Below are 19,931 nucleotides of genomic sequence, written 5' to 3'. Positions count from 1 at the left end.
GATAGTTGCCAGGCAGAATAATCTATCTTCCCCAGTACAAAAGATACTTCTGGCTTCCCATAAACCATCCACCAGGAAAGTTTATCTTAGTAAATGGAAAAGATTTGTGATCTGGTCTCAAGAAGAAAGCCTAGACCCCTTTTCAGCCTCGATTAATAAGGTGTTGGAATATTTGTCAACTTTACTCCAATCAGGAGCTTCAGCTTCTACTATTAGAGTTCATTTGGCAGCTATTTCAGATTTTCGTAATGGCTTCGATGATTTTTCCCTGTTATCTCACCACCTCTGCAAAACCCTCCTAAAACTCAGATTTCTTTTGTGATATGTTTATTCATTTATTATATATTATTCAGATTTCTTTTCATTTTCTTCCCTTTCCAAGTCTTTCATTTCTTTTACCAGATCTGTCACATAATTTAAACTTGGTGTACTTTTCATTTCCTTTTTCTGGTTATTGCTTTTTTAAACTAGTTATTAACATCAGTGATACTAGGCCCATACTGTGTGGTTCTCCCCATTTCCATTCAACCCAGTTTAACATGTAACTTAATTCTTCTAAATGATACTTTCTATTTGTAATCTTATGCATTAACTCTTTTAGCTCTATCCTAAATGCTCCCAATCAAGGGCATGTCCAAAATATATACTTTTAGTTCCCCATTTGACTTGTCTTTGCATCTCCAACAATCATTCAATCTCTCTGGCATAAAAAGCAATGGAAAAACACCAGGATGGGTTGGAATCCCACTAGAAGTTTGGAAGGAGTGTAGAAAGAATATGGTCTCACTATAGTTGGAATTGTTTAATGATATACTGGAATCAAATTGGTTATCTGATACTTGGTGGAAGACAGTAATATCAGTAATCCAGGGTCTTAGTGACCAATCTCAGCACTGAATTATGACTGTAAAGTTTTTATTGCCATGTTAGCAGACAGATTGGTGAGCATGGCAGTGCTACTGCTGTTGGCTGTTTGTCATTGCTTTCCTCACTACTGCTGGTGCTGGGTGCTAAATGAGTGGGTGGTACAAGATAGTTGTCATGTCCATCTGATGGTGATGGTGGTACTGGTGTACATCCCAGTGCTCTGTCATATTGTGCAATAGGCAACATGCAGTGAACATTATGCAGGTAGTGGCTGGGTCATATTGTTGTGACCCACAGATTCATCCAGGCAATGTAAATGGGATTTAAGCAGGCCAAGCATTTGTTTGATGACTATAAATATATTGGTCTATGACAGGGTGACATTGTAACATTTTTCTACAGCTCCCTGGGAGTTCTGTACTGAGTTTATAAGACACAGTTCAAGTGTGTAATCTACCTTACCTGGAATACATAAGAGGATGGGTGAAACATGTAGGCAGGGAGGTTTTGCCTAACACCATTCTCACTTTTCTACAATGACCCATGGGAATGATTGTTGACTTAAGCTGAACTTACCTACTAGATATCCATATGGTAACTATCTATGCAGGAAGTGGCAGCACTGTGAGCTTATGGAACAGATATGGAATGATAGCACTACTAGAATGCTGGCCTAATACACTGATGACACTCCTATCTGCACCAAGCACTACCTAGCTGTTGATAGAATGATAGCCTTTTATGTTATTGTACCATTCTTCCTGTGGGAATAGCCTTTTACGTTATGGCACCATTCTCCCTGTGGGAATAGCCTTTTATATTATGGCACCATTCTCCCTGCGGGAATAGCCTTTTGTGTTATGGTACCATTCTCCCTGTGGGAATAGCCTTTTGTGTTATGGTACCATTCTCCCTGTGGGAATAGCCTTTTATGTTATGGTACCATTCTCCCTGTGGGAATAGCCTTTTGTGTTATGGTACCATTCTCCCTGTGGGAATAGCCTTTTATGTTATGGTACCATTCTCCCTGTGGGAATAGCCTTTCATGTTATGGTACCATTCTCCCTGTGGGAATAGCCTTTTATATTATGGCACCATTCTCCCTGTGGGAATAGCCTTTTATGTTATGGTACCATTCTCCCTGTGGGAATAGCCTTTCATGTTATGGTACCATTCTCCCTGTGGGAATAGCCTTTTATGTTATGGTACCATTCTCCCTGTGGGAATAGCCTTTTATCTCATGGTACCATTCTCCCTGTGGATCTGGTGGTGTAGCTTTAATAGCCATATGGGTACACACCATGCACCTAAGGGAAGTTTGGCAGATGGCAAAATGGATGCATGGTGTTACTTCTCTGCTGTGGTGTCTGTCCAAAATAGATATGTACATCTATGTAGGTTAAATGCAACTTGAAGAACTGCTGCAGTATGTTAGAGGCTTAAGTCTGTGAGATACTTAAAGTGCCCCCAATCTGTCTTTGGAAGGTCCCCATGGCAAGTATAGCGAGAGCTATATATACTTTGGCATCTATAGGGATAGGCAGTCCACTCATTTTTTCCATTTCCAGTTTATTTTATATATTTATTTATTTTACATTTGTTTACCAGGAAAGACCAACTGGACACAGGCCCATTTTCAGCAGAGGCCTGGGGAGAAAAGCAAAAACAAATAAGCTTCACACTACACCACTTTGTGAACTAAATGTGGCAGTAAACACACAGTGTCCAGAGAAATGGCAGTAAGATTCATCTAGACAATGGAGGACAGCAGAGAATGCAGATCAGTGTCAAGCTGTAGCCCTACAAGAATTCAACATCCAGGACCATGGATAAGTATTACAAAACATGAAACATGCTTAGGTATTACAATTGCTGTGCACAGGTGTAGCTCAGAGCTTGCATCCAAAAAAAAAGGAACAATGGGCAGAAATATAACTACCCATACATGACCAGTGATTTATGCAGCGCCCTGTGTCTGTGGGCTGGGAAACTACCAGCCATAGAGCTGCGTGTCCACAAATAAGGACCGAAGTGTCATAAAGGCAACAGTCCTATAACCACAGCTCAGTGGCTAAGGATGAGAAGAGACTTTACACAATTCTATGCATATAGTAGGAAATGCCAGTTAATGACCTCAATGCCAACAGACATATCACCAACAAACCAAAATTATAAAGCACTGAGCTCAGTATTCCACGCAGGAAAAGCAACCAAATAAGTGAATGCATGCATGCATGGAAAAGCAACCAAATAAATGAATGCATGCATGCATGCATGGAAAACCAACCACGTAAGTGAATGCATGCATGGGGTTAGAACAAGAATGGTATTCTACACCTAGTACAGGAGATACAAACCTACACACATAGTCTGATGCAATTCCTTTTTGTACAGGCCACCGACTGAGATACCAGTTGATCTTGTGTATTGTCACCTAAGCACCCTGAGGCTTTCCGACATAGAATTATTTGCATTATGCTGTTTGCATGCAAATAGGCATTGCAAGTCAGTAGCTTATATTTAGGAGAAAGGACTGTCATACTGAACCCTCATGGCACCATCCGCGAATAGGGACTCCCTTATCTGAGCCGAACTTGTATGCCTGAAGCACTGAGGGCTGTTGCTTTATTGCAGTGTAATGGAATATGTACTGATGTGTAAACATATTGGCGCCATAGGAGGCAAAAAGCATGACTGCTGTGCACAGTGCCACTGAAAGCAAAATTAAGAGCAAAAACCCAGTGTGCCAGTTCAATGTCTGAAGACAAGATTGCAGAATAGATGCCACACTGCTAATGATAAAGTATTTACGGGGTTCAGAGCAATATCTCCCTTGATAATTATACTATATTAGATCCAAATGGAAAATCTTGAAAGCAAATATGTTCCTTTAGTCTTCCAGACACATTTTCAGATTTGGTTGATCTTACAGTCGGAAAATATGCATTTTTAGTTTCCTCTGTCATGCTCTTTACAGCTCTAGCATATTATGCCTGTTCTTGAAAACATTTTCTCCATCTTGCATAGTATATAAAAATACTTGTTTACACATTTTCAAGGTAAAATCTACTTCCATATTCTAGTCCCTAGCAATTACAAGTATTCTTTCCTGCATTTGAGTTATCTTTAACAGTTTGGACTAGTTCAGAACCATTTTCACTCTTGGAGGAATGTATACTGCTGCTATGGTCCACTTAATACCTCTTATATCTTATTTCCAAACCGATAAGCAGCTATCTTCTCTGCTATACAAATTTTAAGTTTGCATTCCCTTTGATACCCATGTTAAAATCATGACCCCCTTCTTCTACTCTCTTTGTACGAATCCTATGCCAATTTTTGATGTTTCTGTTTAGACATATGCATTTCCAGTAATACTGTTATTTGAATTCTTTGCATTCTTTTCCACTCAATATATGTCAGAATGGGTGACACTGTGGTGTAGCAGTTAGCATTGTCATCTCACAGCAAGAGGTTCTCCAGTTCAATTCTCGGCTGAGGTGCCTTCTGTGCATAGTGTCCATATCCTCCCTGCATTTGCGTGGGTTTCCTTCTGGTGCTCTAGTTTCCTCCCACATTTCAAAGACATGCAGTAGGTGGATTGGACACTCTAAACTGGCCCTAGGTGTGAGTGTGTGCATGTGTGTGGTGCACCCTCGGAGGAGGGTTGGGCCTTGGACTAACAATCTGAGCCCATAAAGTCCAGAACTGCTACAGAAACAATGAGCGCTAAAAGGTGCTTGTTGCCCAATGTACCACATGGTGCATAATGGGAAAGAGAGATGTCAGAATCCTGTCCTTCTGTCTTGTCTGGGCTCACTATTCCATTTACATTCCATGACCATGCCTACATCCCAAACTCTGTTTCAGTGCTAGCCATGCTTTTATTCTTCGTATTCCTTCTCCCTCTTACTCCTAAATGCAGTATGTCTCTAATTATCTTCATTTCGTCATTCATCCTTTACTTTGATTATCCCATTTTCCTTTGTGTACTGCCTCATTGTTTTGCAGTATCAACCTAATCCCTTTTTCTAACAAAAAGAGCCTGTTACACCCTTGTTTTCTCATTCCCTTTGCATCTTTTTTCCACCCTTCATTCCTGACACTCTGTTTCTCCTCACCTCCCTCCTCCACTTTCCAACTATATGCAAACTTATTTCCTTCCATGGTGGGGGTCTCAACCCCTTATCAGTACATGGAGTAGCACCCCCAAATCTCCCCCTTTTGTAGAGATACTACATCAGAATGTCCAAAGTTCTTGAAACTTCTTTCATCTGTTACCTATCCACCTTATGCCAGTTTACTCCTCTAATTTCTGCTTGTTTAACTCACATTGCTGCCTCTTTGTCTTCTGGTTTGCCATAATTCTATCACAAATTAGGAAGCAATTCTTAACATCCTGATTGGTTAATTCTCTTTTCTACAACCATAGTTACGTCTTCTTTCCTACTATTTCCCTCTTTTATACTTAAATCTCCTCAGTCCAATCTCAAGTTAAGAATGTCCTTTTCCTACATTTTATTTCATGTATGTGACCCCTCTTTTTTATATTGTGTCACTATTTTCCTTTTGGCTTGAGGCCACTCTTCTTACGTTCCATTTTACTAGATCTGTACTTTGATTCACCCCATCCACTCATAATATTTCCCCACTGTCCCTTTCTTTTCTAATAATGCTCGAGCATTTTCCTTTCTGCTACTGATAGCCGATAACAGGTCCCAACTCCTATGCAAATTTACTTTTATCTACATTAAAGTTTAACAGTTCCATTTATTTCCTTGGGTTTCTACCTTTTAACTTCCCAATTTAGGGGAAATATAATGTAGGGCTACCTCCATCTTGGGTGTGTTTCTCCTTATTATTTGTATTGGACTGACCTTATTTTACAAGTTATTTATCATTCATTGCTAATACTTTGCTACTCTCACAATATTTTTGTTTTACTCTTTCTTTTGAGCCAACCTCTGTCCTCCTTGCATGGATGATTTCTATATCAGCCTATCCAATCTTACTTTTTGAGTTGATCCTGATTTAATTTCCTTACTCTTATATGGCATATTCACAGTCATCTCAAGCCCAGTTATGTTTTTCTGATACTGTCATTTTCTTACTCTTGGTTTTACTACTTTTTGTGCTTACATCTCCTGAAGAATTCTTTATTTCAAATTTACCTCTTTTTTTTTCTCCTGTTTTATTCCTACCAAAGGTCATTGCACAATATTTTATCTGACGTCCCCCTTCCTCTGGATCATTCCAACTCTAAGTGGCTGGGTTAATTAAATCTCAGATGCTCTGTTCTGCTCCCTCCCTTTTCTATATTACACAGTGTTTTTCATGTGGCGTAATGACTGCATTTGATTATATCCCTCCTTCCATCATAAACAATGTCAAGATTCTCTTTTCATTTGCTGTTGGTACATAAGTTATCCAACAAATTTCTTTTTTATCATTGGTATATACCTATAAAGACATTTCATACCTGACATTAACCCTTACACCTCCCTGTCAGCATTGCATGAATAGTTACAGCTCCTTTGACTTGTGCCCCCTCTTTGCCATTGATTCATATTTTCCGGGCCAATAGCCTAGTATCATTCTATGAACCTATGAACAAATCTCAGTTATGTAAAAGTGCCTATACTAGGGAATGAGGAAATAAAAAGAGAATGGAATAAAATAACATACAATTTCTACATCTTTTTATCACATAAAAAGGTTAAAGGAAAGGAGAAGCAATCAAGTGTTTGTCAAAGCTCATAAAAACAAGAAGTTTATTAGTCCCTCATTTATCTTCTCATGAGGTCTGTCAGTTGCCAGTTCTTCTTTCCTCCTGCATCATACACGTGGAATCTGCTTTCTCCTTAAGAGGTTTATATCTTCTGAATGAAGGGTGAAAACATTCATCGGTTAAGGTGTATCTCCATAGGCTTGTCATTCACCCCCATCACATTCTTTGCATTCCCATGCTGATTCCTTGGAGTTCTGCTAGAGTTTTCTTCTCTAAATCTTTCCTGGCTTTCCCTAGATTGCTGCATATCTTGACTCCAATTTAGTCAAATAGATGATGGATAATACACTGTAAATGTTATTCCTTTTCTCCTGGCTAGTTTTTGAACAGGTATAAAAACAGCCCTTCTGCACCTTGTTTCTGGACATAAATCTTGATCAATGTAGATTCCTGTCTCACCACATAACAGTTTTCAGTTAGATTTACACTTTCTTTTATTGCATACGTTGTAAACTGTACTATTACTTGCCTAAGTTTGACATGTGGTGCTCTACCTGGGACCCAGATGGTCCTATGCCCTCTGTCAATGGTAATTTCTGCTTCTAGTATATTAGACCACTAAGCCATTTTTTGTTGATTAAAACATTTACAGTGTCTTCCTTCTAGGTTCCCTGGGATGCTCACTCCTGAGATTTTTCTTCTTGGCTTTGTCCTCTTGCTCATTTAATGCCTCCTGCTGCAACTCCATCCTCATTTCTGCCACTTTGGATTTAACTTTCAACAGTTCATTGTTATTTGTAAGCAACTAGGTGGCCTCTGAATATTCATTCACAGCCTTAGTGACTTCTGTAATCAGGTTATCATTGTCGTTAACATCATTTTCCAGTTTTGCATTTATCTTCTGCAGCTCCATCTTTTATTATTTCCCTTCCCTCATTTATGTTTGCTTTGGGGCTGTGTCATTGGTGGCATTGCTGTCACTTGATCCTATTTTCCTCTGTGTCCACTCCTTTCTATTACTTGCATACTTTTGTTTCTTCCTGGATGATATATCCATCCATCCACAACCCCTTTTCCCATTTTTGCACATGAGGTTGGGGTTTCACTTCAACAGAGCCAAGGTTCACAGTCTCGGGTGACTAGCCTTGCAGTTGCTGGATTATATATATTACTTATAATTCATCTTTACTTCTGCACAGCTTTTATTGGACTCTAAAGGTGCCAAATTCAAATACCTTTTCTACTCTTTATGGAAAAATACTGGATCATCACTTCTACTTTCTCTGCTCCATACTGGAAGTTGATGACATATGATTTTTCTTGTGACTTTTGAAGACTTCTCACTGAGCACATTGGAATCTGAGTCATGCTTATGTTTGCTTCTTCCAAAGCAGTGTGCAGGAATATTGCACACTGAACTACTTGCTCTTTTGCAGCTAATCCACTAGCAGAGAGGAAAAAAATCAAATTTCTGGGCCCAGAATGCTCATTTTTCAGCCAGATTTCCTTCTGCTAATTAATACAAGTTGTATTGAGAAAGAGCCTGTGTGGCTCAAAAGCTTTGCATTTGTAATAAAGAGCTTTGATATCGGAGACGTTTTGGACCTTTGTATTTTTTCTCATTGAAAAACAATGGCAGCAGGACAAGATAACCCACTGATGTGAACACTGGCTCTAACTGATGGTCACTGTTAATGAGCAAAATGGGGGAAAATGAGAGCTGATGTTGATTTTGAGTATTCCGATATTTACAATGCAGATAAGGACAACTGAAGATTTACGAACAATATTTTGAATGCATAAATGCAGAGTTTTGTAGGGACATCTTCATTCAATGGTGGAATTACACTGTGTAATGATAACTGTTTTGTGCTTTACATTTCCCAATACAAAAATATTCAGGAGCATCACACTTGTTGAAAATAGCACTATATTTACAATACTGTGTTTGATGTCAAACCAGCAAGAAGAATAAAAAGCATATTGGGGAAGGTAAAATTGACTGCAGTATGAATACTGTATACAACATTAATATTATGGCAATGTGCTTGAAATTATTTCCTATCTGTGCTTAAACCTTTTCTTTATAGCAGGCACAGGCACATTCTGCTTGCTTTTGAACATGCATAAAGTTATCTTTTTGCCTGATTTCTGACTGCTTCTGGTGATACTAAAATGCCAAGTAGATGTTATTGCAGATTATTTCATTTAGCCAGATAGGAATGCTTTACACTTATGATTAAAGACTCCAAGTCCTTGTCGTTTAACACTTTGTGTTGGGAGAGGATCCGTTTGGCTTAGGATAACATATAAGGTTTCTTTGAACTTGTTTAACTTTTTTATTTATAGACCCTGTATTTCCTAAAAGTGTTAAAAGTCTTTTTCTCCATAATATCTTTTAGTTGCATTTGCTGTAGGTTTTAGAAATGTCACACATACTTTCAGTTTGTATCTTTATGAGAGTGTGTCTTCATGTATACATTTCTATCTTTTCCTGTTTGCAGTATAAGATTTATGAACACATCTGAATGCTTCAAGATGCAATGTTTTTATCCAGTGCTGCCTTTTCCTTTAATATCATAAGTGTGTTGTTTATGGTTTGCTGTGATACAGGAAGTGTGCCATCTGTCATAAATACATTTAGAAATAGTAATTTTCTCACTTTTTTTTTTAGGGGAATCAAAAACAATGTAACATGGAATGTCCATAGTCTTGGATTCAATTCACATGATGTTCTCATGGAATCTCCTTCTCTGCCTTGTATGCAAACCAGTAAAGACACTATGTCAGGCAGTCAAAACTCACATAAATTAGCAAAGAGATCAGAAGATACAGAAGAGAACCTTTTATTTGGAGATGTCTTAGAGGCTGCATGTAATGATACCATCCCAGGTCTTCCTGGAGTTTCAAATTTTACTGTTTTTCTCTATTGTAATCTGTTTGTTAGTCCGTCTGAGCCCAGACAGGCAGTCACCGATCTCCAGTCCACCTGCTCAGATGCTGCCTGGTACCTGTCTGCTGTTGAGGAGGACACATTGTGGGTTAAGGTGTGTAGTGAGTACTTTCCAATAGAGTTCAATGAAACAGTCTGTGGTAACACCACATTTGAGACTGTACATGGTTATGGTCAACCCTTGATAAGTGATCTCTGTTCCCATTTACCTCATGGTACTGATGCACCCAGTACAAGTCATAGCAATTGTACTGAACTATTACATAGTGCCAATATCAGCCAGGAGGACATTTGGAGTTGCTTTCTCAAGAATGATTCCATTTTGATCAAGAGCCTCTGCAATGCAACTTTCAGACAGACCATTACTGGTGACGTGGCATGGATTTCTGCAGTATGTGATCGACATGACATTGGTATGGACAAGAAGAATCGCTCTGTCAAGAAGGTCCTTGAGGCCTGCAATTACAAAGTTTGGAGCCAAAGAATGCTGTATAATACCAGTTTGGTTGAATCATGTATAGGAACTGAGGAAGAGAGTTTAGTGGAGCATTTATGCAAAAATATCTCTAGTTATCAGTTATTAGCATCCTATCCCTGGCTAGTAATTTATTGTGCAAGAACCCCCAGCAACAATTCTGAAAATGCAAAATGTGTCCTTCAGATGCTCGTGGAGATGTTCCCTATTCCTGGTGATTTTGACTCTTCCCAGCTCTGCAGAGGTCCTGCTACCTACCTCTTGGAAACTGTTTCTCAGCTTAAGTACTGTGAGCATGAACCCCACAACTGGATTCGGAGTGTTAACTACATTCTTAGGGCGCTGGACTTCATGTTGAATTTGTCCAGTTTAGAAGAAAATGGGAAGGAGATAAAACATGTTCTAAGTGAAGCCATCCTTCTGTCCAGCCTCTCCGACAACTCTTCCTTTTGGACTTACATAACACCCAGTTCCTCAGTCAGCATTCTGGAAACAATTGGCACTTACCTGGAACATGAGCAAAACATGTCTTTCAAGAAGGATTTTCTTAACTGCTTTAGTGTGAGTACTCTTTCGAGTAATTAAAGGTATTTAATAAAGTTTGAAATGACAAGTAACCCTGTTTTGCCGTGGGTATTTGCATGTATGTGTGGGGAGAAGATGATTTGTAATAAATGGTAGGGAATTTAGAATTTTAGTTGCCTAGATTTCAAAACACCAAAGACAGGTGAACGGTCAGGATAGTGTGTGATTGAGGGAGCCACTGGTATCTGTAATTCAGGTCCATTTTATATATCTTACTTAGTTACGCCTCTGACTAGTTCAGCAAAACCCATTCAAAACATTTATAAAAGCAGAATGACACACATTATGTTACCTTTTCATGGGAAATTTAGGCTTTATATGTGCAGATAAGACAAGCTTGATTGTAGCTCAGATTACAAACAGTGTCTTTTCTCAAAGACTGTAGTAACAGGCGACAGTGGAGAAGTACTGTGTTTGAATGAGCTGAGTGATGTAGGCACAGCTGATGCAACATTTCAGTGAAATAACAATTATAGGTATATGACAGGAGATTGTATTCAAACTATTCAACATTTTCAAAACTGAATATGCAACACTGAACATCTAAATAATATCTAAACTTAAAATATCACTATAATATCCAGCAAATTAAAATATGTAATAATTTTTATTATACCTGGGAATTATCCCTCATGTACCCTGATGTTGTGGCCACTTGCCTGTCATCACCAATAACAAAATGTATTAATTCCAAAGATGAACTAGCTCAGAGATAGAGAGATTAGTTTTAAAATCAAAATAAAGCGGTCTGTTCATATAGTTTTATTCCCCTACAGCTGGCCATTGACTTAATCTCAGATTTTCTCCTTATTTACCAGGTGTATTGGATCCAGCTTAGCCTTCCCCAGGCTAGCCCCTGACCCATGTCCTGAACTGGTGAGGAGATTAAGGATCGTGATGCAGTGTCACAGTGCTTTCAGGGAGTGTTTTTCATTTGTGCCCTAACTTTTCCCCTGCCGCCACACATGCCTGTGACATTTTTGTGACACACATGCAATAGTAAGTAGTAGTAAGGGCTTTATGCTAATATGCCACAGCATTGGTTACAGTTGGTTTAGGGGTCAGGCATCACAATTGCCTCATCTGGAACACAGGGGAAACCTTCCCCGCGTAAATACTTGTAGTTTTGTTAAATTTAGTTTTTAAGTACCCATCTAGTTGTCTTCCTTTTATTAATATAACTGGTTACATGTAACATTTTTTTCATATTCTGCTTTTTATTAGCTACATTTAGAATCACCAAGTTTAACTCTGTTATTGAATGTCTGGTGTGTAACTCACATCCTCAAATTCAATTAATCTTTTATTTTAAAGAAATGTGTATTTTACTTACAAACACTGTATAGGCTTTAATAACAATACAGCTTCACTGGTAATTTAGATCAGGTCAAGTTTACAGCTCTGTTTTGACTACAGAAATGTATTTACACCATTATCATACACACATTTCTTAGACTGAACTGGATTATGCCTGATTTACAATTTCTTGAAAAATGCAGACGTCTGACTTGCAATGTATGAATGCACAGTAGCTTAATAGTTAAGATTGCTGCCTCAGAGTCTAGAGTTTGGAGTTCAATCCTGTTTCCAGTCACTGTGGAGGTTTCCTATTCTGACCATGTGCATGTGCTTTTTTTCCAGGTGGTTCAGGTTCCTTCTACCTCCCAAAACAAGATAGATGATATTGACTACACTAGATGTTCCTTAAGTATTACATTTACCTTTGACCTTATGGCTGTGGTTATGGCTAAAAGAATCAGAATGGGTCAGTTCATTTGTCTGGTTAACAAAGAAATAAATAAAATAAAATAAAATAAGACAAAACAAATGGACCAAATTCAGTACAAGTGTTTAATTGCATAGGTGTGACCTATTTTGCTGTTTATACCAGTTTTTGTGTTGGTACTGATGATGTTACACTCAGGATGAAAGCTGTCAGGCTGTCACATTCCCAAAAACAACCAATGGACTGGTTTTCATTTTTGAACAATATTATCAATGTCCCCTACAAGTGGCTGTACTCTTTAAATACCCTCCTTTAGTATTGTTAACATCAATGTCAAAGTATAAAAAATGTAAGTGACATCTGAGTTAAGTGATTTTGGTGTCAGTAAAACACACTGTTAGACAAATGTTTATTTGTTTACTAGTTTATATAACGGAATTTAGGTTTTATTTTCTGTAAACATTTTTTAGGAAGCAATAATTTGTTATTAACTAAATCTATTCACTTAAATGCCATTACCTGAACCCTGGTCACAGCTACAGTCAGGGTTTTATCCCAATGTGCTACTGCACTGGTTAGCTAGTATATTCAGTTTAGGGGGTCAGACATCATAACCAACATTAACCCACTTTGTTTTTTTGCAGCCAGTTCTTTGGGATTTGCTACAGAATGATGACTCTCCTGCTCTTAGAGTTCTTTTTCAGGTGAGTCTCTTTCATGCTGTATTGTTTTGCATTGTAGACAGCACTAAGTTATATAAAAACACAGAGCTAAGTATCTACAGGTGACAAACTTGTAACTTGAGCAAATGCTGCAGGGATGCTGGAGGGATAGATTCCTGTCCCAGAGACTTCCCATACTCTGGAACAAACTACCTATCTATATCAAGCAAAGCTCCTCATTAGCTCTCTTCAAGAAAAATCTTGATGATTGGATGGGAAATAGTAAATTCACCCTGGGGATCACCTCTGTGGCTCTGCTTGACAGGGGCACAGGTAAATAATTTTCTTGGGTGGCGGAAGCCAGGTTACCTTTTTGGCTAGGCTTGTACAGGGCCTAGGGCCAATAGCCTAGTACGTACCTATAAATCCAGTCTACAGATTTTCTTGCTCTCCTTTTTTGAGACTCTTTCCTATAAATATCATGCAGTTGAGGGATAAAGCCTTAACTGTGGCCCAGGCAAGCCTGGTTTGATTATCATTTTAGGATGTGTGAGGTGCAGGCTGGGTGGGTGAGGGTGTGGAGTTCATCATGGAAATCCCTACAAGGAGGCATGATCCATTGAGGTGAGTAGCCTTTGGATACAACAGGCAAACACAGGGAAGAATCAAGGAGTAGGTCATAAAAAAAAAAAAAAAAATCTCTTGGTAGAAACACTGAACAGCAGCTCCCCCAGGAGACACTGAGGTTTCATGCTGGCCACAGCTTTTGAATAGAGACAGTCTGGGGGTTATGGGAAAGGCGATGAGACTCATTGATAGATAAGAGCACTGTGGTAAGCTAGAATGAAGTAAAAAAAAAAAAACAATCAAAAATAACTGACTCTTTCTTATAAAAGTAGTTTGCTTCAGGCAAAGGAACTCAAAGGTTAGAGCTTCCAAAACAAAATTAACACTTGTGGTCTTTAATAGAAAACAAGTAAACAAATCACACTACCATTATAAAATTCATCTGGTAAACACAACTCAAAAGAGGGCCTCTGGTTTTGGTTTTCTGTGGTCAAACATATCCTCTTAGGGATCTCATTCAGAAGATCCACTCAACAGAAAGTCGAACTTCATATAGATACTTCACATTTTTTCCTTATGAGTACTGGCATCTAATACTCCATTATTTCTCTTTAGAATATTTATAGCTGTGTTCTTCTGTGTTTGCTACATCTTCCCTTTTTTGTCTCATTAGGCTTTCCTTAACTAGGACTCTTAGCTGAAGACACCTCAGTGCTCAAATGAAAAGCAGTGGGTACTTCTTTTTTTGTAATACCGCCACTTGTTATCTATTCCTTCTGCTTAGGGTCCTGTACCTTCTATTTAGTACCATTGGCCATTTGTAACCATATTTTAGTTTCTAGAAAGGTTGTATAATCTGCTTGTACCATTACAAATTTTTAATACCACTTCCTGGTCTTCACAATTCCCAGGTTTGTAAATATACAGGGCTATTGGTAGTTCCCGTTCCACTATTTTAGAGTAAAGTAAAGGTATGTCTAAGGGCTGATTTCCATGAGGGCCTACCCCTTAAGTTGGTGGTATGGTTTATCAAAAGCACTTCCCCTTCCCATTGTTAATACCGTTCTCCAAAGTCTTCCCGGTTATCATAAACTAAGTTTGAACTTCCACCTTGGCACAGTGATAGTTTCTTGTCCCCATGGATGCACATTACTTTCTTAGCCAATTTGTCATAATTTTCTGTTTTCAAATATACTGCAGTTTTTATGAAGGACAATACTAGATATATCTAACAGTGTCTGCAGTTCCTTTCCACTTGGTAATGCAATGCACTTAATTTAGCAGTTGCACAGTAACAGAATGTAGTTGTACCCATTTTAGCAGAGATCTTATCACATTCTATTAGTACTATGTTCACATTTTTTACAATATCTTTTACAGTTGTATTATATGTTTATAGGTTCATAGGTGTGTACTAGGCTAATGGCCCTGGAGACTTTACAAGCCTAGCCAATAAAAGTGCCCTGGCATTGTGCTGCCCGACGTTAGTTCCCAGTGCCTCTATCAAGTAGAGCCACTGCAGTGATCCCTGGGGTGAACTTTCTATTTCCCATCCACTCATGAAGATTTCTCTTGAAGAAGGTCAGCAAGGTGCTCTGTTTGACATGTATGGAAAGTCTATTCCAGAGCATGGGCAGTCTCTGGGTTATGAACCTGTCCCTCCAGCATGTTCTGTTGATTGTTGTAATGAGGTTGAGGTCTCTGGAGTGTGTGGTGTGGAGGGATTGGGATTTCTTTAGATGTAGCATTTCTAACAGGTCTGGGTCAGACATGGCTTTGTAAGTCAAGCAGAGATCCCCTCTTAGTAGACAATATGAGACAGAGAATAGCTGTTTTTTTTTTTAAGTCTGTCCTTGTAGGAAATGTGTTTAAGATCTAGGATCCTCTTCGTGAGGTACTTTTGTGGCCTCTCCAGCTGTTGCAGGTGTCTAGTGAGGTACATGCCAAATGGGGCATTATACTCTATGACTGGTCTAATGAGGGAAGAGTAGAGAGAAATGATGACCTCTTTCTTCCTGGATGCAAAACCCTTGGTAATGAGATGTGCTACAGTGGCAATGTGGTGGTTGAATGTGTCAGCGGCAGATGAAAATACATTTTTGGAAGAATGTGATAAAATGCTAAATATGTTTTTAAAGAGGGGTTATCCCCAGGAATATTTAAGGGGGATTAGAAATGAAGTGGTGCGGAAGAGATTGAGTGGGTTTTATCACCCCTTATTAGGTAGTAGTGGTGAGGCAGGTTTGCACAGTGTTTGCACAATAAGAAAATAGTGTAAGTCCCAAATAGAAAGACCTTTGATTATTACTTATTCTGTTGATGTGAATGGTATGATCAAATCAGTCATTGATAATTGGGTTGAGCTGATGGCTGACGGTCGGTTAAGTGAGTTAGTTGGTAGTAAACCTAATGTGGTTTATAAGAAAGATAAAAGTTTCAAACAAATCCTTGAAAGCTGTGTGGTTAGCAGAAGGAACAACCGTATTAAAGGTATGTCAAAATGTGGGCATTGTAAACAGTGTAGGTCCATTATGGTAGGGAACCATTGTAATATTAATGGTCCACGATTTTACATTCTGGGGAAATTTAATTGTGAATTCAACTGGGTGGAACATGTTGCATGCTGTGAAGTATGTCCTGCTTTCTATATAGGAAAGACTTCAAGGAAATTAAGAGAGAGGATATGCAAGCATAATTTGGATATTAAGAAAAAGAAAAATACAAATGCGCTATTTAGGCATATTTCTGAAAGTCATGATCATGGCTTTAAGTTCACAGTGTTAGAGCATGTTAAGAAGGATCCTAGGGGTTTTTCGTTAGAAGAACATTTATTAATGAAGGAGTTACAATGGCAGTTTAGGCTGAATGCCTCAGTAACTCCTGGTTTAAATGAGACTTGTTCCATAAAATCTGTTTTGAAATTAAAAAGTTTGTTGTTATGAGATCTATTTTATTTTTATTTGTCTGTATTTTAAAGGTAAAATAGTATATGTATAATTTAATCATTATATGGTAATTGATTTTAATTGTGTAATGAGTTGATTAATATCATGTGATGTGTTGGTAGTATTTAATGAATGTATGAGTGGCAATAGCTAGTTCTGAAGAAGTCGCTATGGGGATGAAAGCGCTAGACACTACCTTCATTGTGGATTAATAAAGAAGAAGAAGGTCTTTCACCGTGTTTCCACTTTTTTGTTTTATCGTTATTGGTTCCTGTATTGTATTAATGGAAGACGTATTCTTTGAAACACTCTAATATTCTGTTCAGATTCTAGTTAAATTTCCTGGGAAGAGCACATGGTTAATTTGCATTAAGTATGGTCTGGGCTGCTACATTTCTATGTAGTCTTCGTCAGAGAGAACTCTGTCATGCTACAAGCTAGTGCCTTCATATCACTGTATGGATTCATTGGTGTCTAAATCACTTGGGTATAAAGCACTTTGCAATCCTGCATAGAACAGGATTGCACAGAACATTATATATTTCTGAATCTAAGAGACAGTATACATTTTGACAGTTGAAATTTTATTTTATTTTTGGAAAAAGTCTATCGTCCAAGCGTGGATCTGTGCTGTGACCCCTGCTTGAGCAAGCAAATGCGATTTTATTTTTTTCATAATCCTGGGAGTTAGTCCCTTTCATGTCCATGTTTACTCAGAAGGGATTTTCTGTCATTTGTGTAGAAAGTGGGCTAGATCAGTTAACTCTGTCCTGTCCCTTGTAGTTGGCATCTTGATCAAATGTAACAACGTATGCCTGACTCCTCCAACTTCTCCTCCTCCTCCTGGGTCAGTTACTTCAGCAATGGTATTTGCCTTGGTATTGCAATGGACTTTGTGGCCATTACCATTCCTCAGATGGTGGCGGTGAATGTTCCTAGGAGCTGTCCTGTAATATAGTTATCTTATCAGCAATGCAGGAATAGGTATAATCTCTCTGGAACATAGTACAAGGCTTTTGAGGCAAGTGGACACTTTCTGGAATCCATCAAAAACCTCCTAAGCAGCTGCATTCTCTCAGGAGCCCAATAAATGATATAGAAATTAAAGTAGTTATACTCTTTCAGAAACAGCACAAACTTGCGAAACATTAATCGAAGACAAGAATGCTCCATTTCAGCAAAACATTGGTGCACTTAAAACAGTAAATGTTTCTCAGCACCAACAGATCACAGAATAGTTTAATGAGAAAATGTTACTTATTTGGTACTGGCAGGTTAAGCTGGGATTTCAGGCTAAAAAAATAAGCTTAACATATTCCCACTAAATCCACTAATCAGGAATATCCATACAAATGAAGAAACAGTCTTTTGCATAAAACCAGTTTTATTCACACAATGCAAATCAAGTCGTATTGTCCAAAATAGAATTAACATCAGAGGTCATTAACAGAAAACAATTCACTGTATTTTTTTTAAAAAAATTCAGATGCTGAACATGACTTATAACAAAATTTCTGTTTCTGATCCTCTATAGGCAAACAGGATTCTGTTTTTTCTCCCTCTCTGTCTCATGAATAAACATATCTTCTCCAGAGCCATTGCTCTGGACCTACAATCCTCTTCTCCAAGAGTGATACCGCTCCCTCTTTCTACCTGACTTTCTGATATGGGCAAATACAGCTCCTTTTTCAGAACCATAATCAATGTAAGTCTAAGGGGAGCAGTTGCCCTTGGTACAAGTTGTTTGGGATGTAATTGGTAGGTAGGTGCCACTGGTAAGGAAGTAGAACATGAGCACTGCTTTATGAAGCCACAAGGATATCACAACTTCATAAATGAATGCCAACTCTTCATTTGTGCTCATGGGTGAAGCACTGAAGTACCTAGTGTGTGAGATGAATGTGTGGCAGTGACTGCAGCAATCTGCTTGTCACAGTTTTAGCAGCTTGCTAAAGTTACAGGAGTTGAGAAGCTTCTGTTTGTTTGGTCTTCAACTTTGTGAAGGCCTTTTTTTTTTGCTCCTCAACTTTGAGTTAAAAAGAATGGCAGTTTGGGGTTTACACAAGACAATAGATGAGACAGCTATAGTGTACCTTTGCTGACACCTGAATTTGATTTTCAGCTATATTTAATCCCTTTAAAGAACATTTTGCACAGAATGCATACAATTAAATGACATGTATTTTACCACTTTCACATGCATTTTCTTTGTTTTACAAGGAGTATCAATGCAATTCTTAAATTTTAGAGCAATCCATACCCTTGAGTGGTGAAAACCACTATACTGTATTACAAATATATGTGTTTATATGCATACAATGTTACAAATATACATTTGTGTGTGTATATTTAAGTGTGTGCATGTGCATATATAGATTCATGAGTGTGTACTAGGAGTAGCGGCTACTAGGTTAGCTTTAAGCCTAGCCATCCATCCCAAATCTGTGACAGGTTCTGGTACCCTTGAAAAGAGTAAGCAGGGGCTTGGGAGATGAACCATTAACAGGCTGCCTGTGTCCATAAGAGACATACAGTGGCTATAAAAAGTTTACACATCCCTGTTGAAATGCCAGTTTTTTTGTGATATAAAAAAATGAGACCACAATAAATCATTTAAAAACTTTTCCCACCTTTAATGTGACCTATAACCTGTACAATTCAATTGAAAAAACAAAAAATCTGTTAGGGGAAAAAATATAAGAAATAAAAAACGTACAATGCACTGGTTGCATAAGTGTGCACACCCTTAAACTGATACTTTGCTGTGTGTGTGCACACCCTTAAACTAATACTTTGTTGAAGCACATTTTGATTTAATTACAACATTCAGTCTTCTTGGGTATACACCTGCCATCAATTAAAGAGACTCTGATTAATCCCAAATAAAGTTCAGCTGTCCTAGTATAATTTTCCTGACAAAAGCTATGGTTCGCAATTGAGCTTATAAAACATCAAAGGGATCTCATTGTTGAAAGGTATCAGTCAGAGAAAGGGTACAAAGACATTTCCACAGCATTGGCTATACCAAGGAACACAATGAAGACAGTCATCAAAAAGTGGAGAAAATATGGGACAACAATGACATTGCAAAGAACTAGACATCCCTCCAAAATTGATGAAAAGACAATATGAAAACTGGTCAGAAAGGCTGCCAAGAGACCTACAGCGACACTGAAGGAGATGCAGGAATTTCTGGCAAGTACTGGTTGTGTACTAGATGTGGCAACAATCTCTCGTATTCTCCATATGTCTGGACTATGGGATAGGGTTGCAAGACGGAAGCCTTTTCTTACACAGAAAAACATCCAGGCACAGCTAAAATTTGCAAAACAATAAATCAAGTCTACCAAAAGTATGTGGGAAAATGTGTTATGGTTTGAGGACACCAAGGTTGAACATTTTGGCCACAATTCCAAAATGTAT

At 38.3% G+C, this 19,931-nt stretch overlaps 1 protein-coding gene across 1 annotated transcript in view; it reads left to right on the top strand.

Annotated features, from left to right (window-relative positions):
- LOC122806142 (putative stereocilin-like protein) overlaps window positions 1-14,251 on the top strand; it is a 61,174-nt gene extending 46,923 nt beyond the window's left edge. Inside the window, exons 3-5 of the mRNA XM_044076379.1 lie at window positions 9,270-10,584; window positions 12,979-13,038; window positions 14,237-14,251. Coding sequence (XP_043932314.1) covers window positions 9,270-10,584; window positions 12,979-13,038; window positions 14,237-14,251 — 1,390 coding nt within the window. The remainder of the gene's footprint in view (window positions 1-9,269; window positions 10,585-12,978; window positions 13,039-14,236) is intronic.
- The last annotated feature ends 5,680 nt before the right edge of the window (window positions 14,252-19,931 follow it).

The sequence above is a fragment of the Protopterus annectens genome, chromosome 7.part0 (genome assembly GCF_019279795.1).
Source record: "Protopterus annectens isolate FY-2018-M chromosome 7.part0, PAN1.0, whole genome shotgun sequence".
In the NCBI taxonomy this organism is placed as follows: domain Eukaryota; kingdom Metazoa; phylum Chordata; order Ceratodontiformes; family Protopteridae; genus Protopterus; species Protopterus annectens.
The sequence above is the reverse complement of the archived record's forward strand: the minus strand, read 5'-3'. Positions and strand labels throughout refer to the sequence as shown.